At 49.2% G+C, this 6,596-nt stretch overlaps 1 protein-coding gene across 1 annotated transcript; it reads right to left on the bottom strand.

The window, feature by feature from the left end:
- Nucleotides 1-2,612: 2,612 nt before the first annotated feature.
- LOC127311531 (oligopeptide transporter 7) lies at nt 2,613-6,371 on the bottom strand. The gene is made up of 6 exons (XM_051341964.2): nt 6,239-6,371; nt 5,564-6,140; nt 4,151-4,720; nt 3,813-4,068; nt 3,548-3,730; nt 2,613-3,454 (listed from the first exon to the last, which is right to left on the bottom strand). Exons 1-6 carry the CDS (start codon nt 6,339-6,341, stop codon nt 2,837-2,839), a joined length of 2,307 nt encoding a protein of 768 aa, XP_051197924.1. The 5' UTR covers nt 6,342-6,371; the 3' UTR covers nt 2,613-2,836.
- Between the last annotated feature and the right edge of the window lie 225 nt (nt 6,372-6,596).

The raw sequence follows: 6,596 nt of genomic DNA, 5'->3' as shown, positions 1-6,596 counted from the left end.
GCCCGTCGCTGCCCGCCGGTGGGTTTCTGACGACAACACCGTCAGAATGCAATATTTCGGAAGATCAACTGTGGAAGGAAATTATACCAAAAATCCTATTTTTCAAGATGACGAAGGAAGCCAGAAGGAGGAGCTGAGAAGACTCAGGGTGGGCCCACACCACTGGGCGGCGCGGCCCATGGCCTGGCCGCGCCACCTGGTGGTGAGGGGGCCCCACAGCCCCTTTCGCCTCCTTTTCTTCGCGAAACCCTTCGTCCCGAAGACCTAAGCCACAGAGGATACCTCGCGAAGAGTTACAGCCGCCTCTGCGGGGCGGAGAACACCAGAGAGAAAAGAGCTCTCCGGCGGCTGAGATCCGCCGGGGAAATTCCCTCCCGGAGGGGGGAAATCGACGCCATCGTCACCGTCATCGAGCTGGACATCATCTCCACCGCCATCACCATCATCTTCATCATCATCACCGCCATCTCCACCGCAGCACCTCGTCACCGCTGTAGCAATTTGGGGTTTGATCTTGATTGTTTGATAGGGGAAACTCTCCCGGTATTGATTTCTACTTGTTGTTGATGCTATTGAGTGAAACCATTGAACCAAGGTTTATGTTCAGATTGTTATCCATCATCATATTACCTCTGATCATGTTCCATATGATGTCTCGCGAGTAGTTCGTTTAGTTCTTGAGGACATGGGTGAAGTCTAAATGTTAGTAGTGAAGTATGTTGGGTAATATTCAATGTTATGATATTTAAGTTGTGGTGTTATTCTTCTAGTGGTGTCATGTGAACGTCGATTACATGACATTTCACCTTTATGGGCCTAGGGGAATGCATCTTGTACTCGTTTGCTAATTGCGGGGTTGCCGGAGTGACAGAAACCTAAACCCCCGTTAGTATATCGATGCAGGAGGGATAGCAGGATCTCAGAGTTTAAGGCTGTGGTTAGATTTATTCTTAATTACTTTCTTGTAGTTGCGGATGCTTGCAAGGGGTATAATCACAAGTATGTATTAGTCCTAGGAAGGGCGGTACATTAGCATAGGTTCACCCACACAACACTTATCAAAACAATGAAGATTAATCAGCTATATGAAGCGAAAGCACTAGACTAAAATCCCGTGTGTCTTCAAGAACGTTTGGTCATTATAAGTAAATAAACCGGTTTGTCCTTTGTGCTAAAAAGGATTGGGCCACTCGCAGCAATTGTTACTCTCGCACTTTACTTACTCGTACTTTATTCATCTGTTACATTAAAACCCCTGAATACTTGTTTGTGAGCATCTATAGTGATTCCTACATCGAAACTGCTTGTCAACACCTTCTGCTTCTCGTTGGGTTCGACACTCTTATTTATCGAAGATACTACGATACACCCCCTATACTTGTGGGTTATCAGCAGGCGACGGCCGTGGGACGCGTAGCGTCGCTATTACTGCGTTGGCAGAGGTGGGCGACGGCTGCTCGGCAGGCGAGATATTGGATTAACCAAGAAGACGCATCGACGTATGATCCCTACCAGGTTGGCCCGATGAAACATCCGCCATACACGTAGCATTCGTAGAGACGCATCCTAGATGCATATTTAGATCAGTTGTTCGCGTTGTCACGGATGGTCCGTCACTTTTCGTTGCCGCTCCTGGAGGTGGTACCTGACTTATTTTTCGGCCCGGCGGACGTGCATCGTCCCGTTGCCCTCATCGCGCGGCCGCGGCGGTTGATCGCGAAGTAGCGTTTTGGAGCGTGCCGGCCGGAGCATCCTTCGTCCTCCCGCCCCGCCCGTGGCTTCTTCCCGGCGACGCCGGCCGCCGAAACCACCGTTGCGGCGTTGCCTCTGTCCCATCGTCCCTCCCGGCCTCCGTCCACTCCGTCACGGTGCCTCACGTCCCGGAGGTTCACCGGCAGCGCATTCCCGCGACTCCGAGCTCTCCCGCCGCTCCGCTCGCTTCGATTCTTCCTCTCCCTCCCTCCCTCCCTCCCTTGCTTCAGCTCCCGCTGTACCGCACCTCCGCGCGGCGGGCGCCCACCAAACTCGACACCACAACCGACCTCGTCATCCTGCCCAATGGGCGTCCCCAAGGTTCTCGATGAAATGCCAGGGCAGGGATCCTTACCGTCGTCAAGCACACGACGGTCCTCTCTGCCTACCACGCGTGCCAAGGGGGATCTCAATGGTGCGCAGAAGCTATTCGATGGTATGATTGCAAGAGGGCGCGCGTAGGCCACAAGTTACGGCGTACATGGTTGCCATCCATGGATAACTGCGGCCAGATGATGATTATTTGATGATTATGGGGTGATATGTGCCGTGTCAGGACTGAGGGTCAGATCAAATGGAGATTGATGGTGTGAAGATCACCGTGCCACCACCAGATAACGCAATCACAAGCGCTTTGACCAAGGGGCTGCAGTCTTGAGGGAGATGGTGATCCTCAGGTATGTTTCTGAGCCAGATAGCCTTTCTGACCCAGTATATGATGTTTGTTGGCAGAAAGATTTTGAGACTGCGGCTTTTGTGCGGACTGGATTCTTGGGGAATCTTTGTCAGCTATTTGGCAAGTGTTCAATACAAGTGATATTTGGAACACCCATCTGAATTTAGTGCTATGCACACAATCGTGAGTTCTGTAGACTGCTGCTAAAACTTTTTATTTTATTTTGAGTCTTCCACTGAAACTAACACCTGTTGCTACTAAAATTATTTTGTTAGACAATTACTACTAAGCTTGTCATTATGGATCGAACTTCGAACAATATAATACAAAACCCCCAATTTCTGGTCTTGTTCCTTGACACTTTCCAATATCTACAGGGACTGACTGTGCCATACATCAAGAGATTGGTCAGTGGTATACCGAGCATCCCTTCACAACTATACCCTTGGCAGTGGGACAAGAAGCCAGGGGACATCCATCCAAGTCATTGCCCCACCATTTCAAGCTGATGTTCTCCAAGCCTAGACATAAGTAAATTAAAACGGCCATGAATGCCAACCCAGCATCTAGTGCAGCTGAAAGCAGATAATTGTGTCGCTCCCACCAGTCTCGTCGGTATTTATAGACCACATAACCTGACAAAAACCCAACAAGTATCCATGCGCTGTAGTTAACTGCAGTGGCGGGTGGCATCTGGTTGGTGGCAGCGATCATCACGGGCATGTTGATGAGTAGGATCCACTTCTGGCCTGGGAATGCCTTGTGCGCAAGCCAGACAAGGAGTGGCGCAATAGCTCCCCCTAAGAAGAACCAGTTCACTGCTGAGTAAGTTCCTAAGTCCCCAAATATTCTGCGTGGGCCAATGAGACCCCATATGACCGATGCATCATAGAAGACATGATCAGCAGGACAGGTCCAGGGGCTGTCCGCTGAGAGGAGCTCAATGTTGCAGATGTTGGGGATTGTATCCATCAGCCACCATGCTGTTCCAAGGTACACAAATGCCGCTATCAAAGTTCCAACCACCTGCCATGTTCCAAGAATTTTCTTCGTGACACAATACAACATACCTTTTTGTAGTAGAAATGGCAGATAAACTACACGAAAAATAAAGCTTACCTGAGCCATAAACATGATCCTTGGAGGAATCTTCATGTAATGCCCCAACTTAAAATCTTGCAGAAACTCCAGAGCTTGTTTCATGCTGATAAAGCCATATACCTTGAAGCACATATTCGCAACAGGCCGTCCAGGGTACAAGTACCCGATGATGTACTCAGTAATGATGTTTAGTCCAGGAGTCTGAATCCAGGGAAATTTGTGAATTGCAGAACTGGTGTTCTGGAGCTGTGTGGTGTGATATGAAAGTTCGTAGAATCCGTACCTGGTTTGTCGTTGCTGTGATAATTCCAATTGGGAGGGTAAAGAAAAAGGCAATGGCACATGCCAGCAATACACCCCACCAGGGCAACTGGAGTTTCTCAATGTAGTATTCACAAGCAAAGATGGTGATGAAAATGTTAGCAATAAGGATGCAGATGAACCACCACTCAGGGACCTGCTTATATCTCCTCATAAGTTTTGTGTGTATATCCACCCGTTTCTCTTGAAAAGCTGATTTGCTTAACTTCAATATTTCACTGGACACAAGCATCACAGTTCTTAGCTACTGCAACTAAGCAATTTTGCACTACGGACTGACAAACTTTTGACAGAAGTTACCTTCCGTGGAAGAGGAGAACATGAACGATTGTTGCTGTCAGGGCTGCGAAACCGACACCATACGTGATAGCGAAGACAGTGCTAAGGTATAGTGGACCATTTTTCTCATAGGCCTCTATGTCAAAATGAAAATGGGAGTCTACAATGGCTGAGATGTTGTACTTCTGCCCAGTTGATGTGAAGAGACCAGAAGAAAAGATGGGGAAGGTCTGTGCCTTATAGAAATTAAACCAGTAGGCAATAGGTGTGATTATGTACATGACGATGAAGAAGCCTGCAGCGACGTTTGCAGTGGCAAACCAGGGGCTGGCAAGAGGACTCCCAAGGTAGCTGGAGATAGAAGCCCAATCAAGACCGATCGCGCCAATGCCGAGGCCATGGAGCCCTGAGCCGAGCTGCTGGGCAAGCACAGAGTAGGGGAAGACCCAGCAGATCCAGGAGAGGGAGGTGAGCATCTGGAACAGGTAGCCTGGGAAGATATAGTATATGAAGCTACAGGTGAAGGCCACCATGAAGAACTGGTTGCGCGTGAAGCCACCTTTTCTGCGTTCTTCCTTCTCATGAAGTGCCCTGATGAGCAAACACATTACAAATGTGTAAGTTATTTTCAGGGAGTATTATGCATTTTCATTGTATCTTGTTTAACGTTGATTTCTTTGATCATCAAACAAATATTCCTCCCAAGGTTAATTTGACAGTAAATATTCTTTCTAATCTTGTCCTGCATGTTATCTCCCTGCATTTTCTTGTGATGACCACCGGCTATCTAGGAGATAGAGTTCTTCATTTCACTTTGTCCATGTGGATTTAATAAAAGGGAGACATGAGGGTAAGACCCAGTTGGTACAGCAAAGATGCTAGACTTGACAAATAAAGATGGCATACGACAAACTCACGGAGGAGGCCTCCTATAAGAAAATGACACGATGCTGGAAGCTTTTCATATTCATCTTTGTCAATTTAAGAAGTTTAATCCTTCATTAGAGTTCCTTTTTTTTCAGACTCAAGTTCCAAAATGTCCTTAAAATCTTTCAAGAGTCCAAGCTGTTGCAATCATGTCATTTTCTTATAGGCAGCGGGCCTGTCATGACCTTGGCCTCTTTCATGCTAATCAGGGCCACCACGACGTGTGATGAGTGATGACCCACAGCAGGTTAGCTACTTCTTCACATTAACAATAGCTTATTACAAGTTGCTCAAAATTCAAAACTCCTACTTGTAAAGCATACGTTGCTTACACGCATCACGAACACTGGCAAGGCACCAAACATACATACATAAAGAGTTGTACTTGTACAGCTCTATCGAGGAGTCGAATATTATTATCGATAATCAACCAAAAACAATCTAATTAGATGATGCCATAATTTACCAGTAGTTGAAAATGACAGGTTGTTCGCCTGACAGGTGTACCTGAAGAGGGAGACCTGGACGAGGTTGGATGGCCACCACATGGTGGCCGGCTCTACAAGATACCGCCGGAGTATGCCTGCCCAGCCAAAGCCGAGCACCTGGGTGGTGAGGACGACGAGGAGGGAGACGAAGAACGTGAGCTGCTTGCCATAGAAGACGCGGACGGCGGTGACGATGTGTATGGCGTAGACAGTGCCGGCACCAGCGTTGGCGAAGATGGTGATGAGCACGTGCTCCTTCACGTTGAAGGGCCCTGGGTTGAGGGTGAACTCGTACGGCCTGCCGCGGAAGAAGGCACGCTCGGGAAGCGCCGCCGCCATGAGGTGGCCGAGCGGCACGACCGCGATCTGAGCGGAGATGGCGGTGATGGTGAGCGGCTCCTTGCGGTACCAGAAGAACTGGTTGAGGAAGGAGAGCACACAGCAGGACGCCGTGCCGAGAACCCACATCCGGAAGGTGAGCACGGGGGTGTCCGGGTCGTCGCCCACCGGCACCGTCAGCGCCACCTGCTCGATCGGCGAGTTCTCCTCTTCTTGGGGCTCCGGTGAGTTCCGTGAGGTTGACGGCCGCGTCGACACTGCAAATATTGGGAGGAGAGAACAATGGTCAGCAATAGCAGAGGTTGCATATAAGCAGAGGAGGATCAGTTCATGCTGTGGCGATGGCGGCGCTTACGGAGTGGGGAGGTGATCTCGTGGCCATGGCCGTGGTGTTCTTGGTGCTCTTGATCTTCTTCTTCCTCTTGTCTTTGGTGTTCATGGCGGGAGGAGGACGCCATGGCAAGACGGGGGATGGTGGCGCGGCTGTGAGTCCGTGAGTGCCTGCCTCTCCTGGGTCCACAGTTCAGCTTGTCGCTGCATTGTTGCTGTTAGTAATTTGGACTATCTAATTGGTGTGCGTATATTATTGTGCGAAAATGGACGTTTGGACAAATACCAGTTGTATTTGAACTGGGAACGACGAAATCTATCAACTGCTACATCGCCAATTCCCGGCCAGGTTCAGCGAATCTGCAGGAGACCGACGTGGTCTA

Source organism: Lolium perenne, chromosome 7 (genome assembly GCF_019359855.2).
Source record: "Lolium perenne isolate Kyuss_39 chromosome 7, Kyuss_2.0, whole genome shotgun sequence".
NCBI lineage: Eukaryota > Viridiplantae > Streptophyta > Magnoliopsida > Poales > Poaceae > Lolium > Lolium perenne.
Note: the sequence above shows the minus strand (reverse complement) of the source record. Positions and strands in the feature narration are given on the sequence as shown.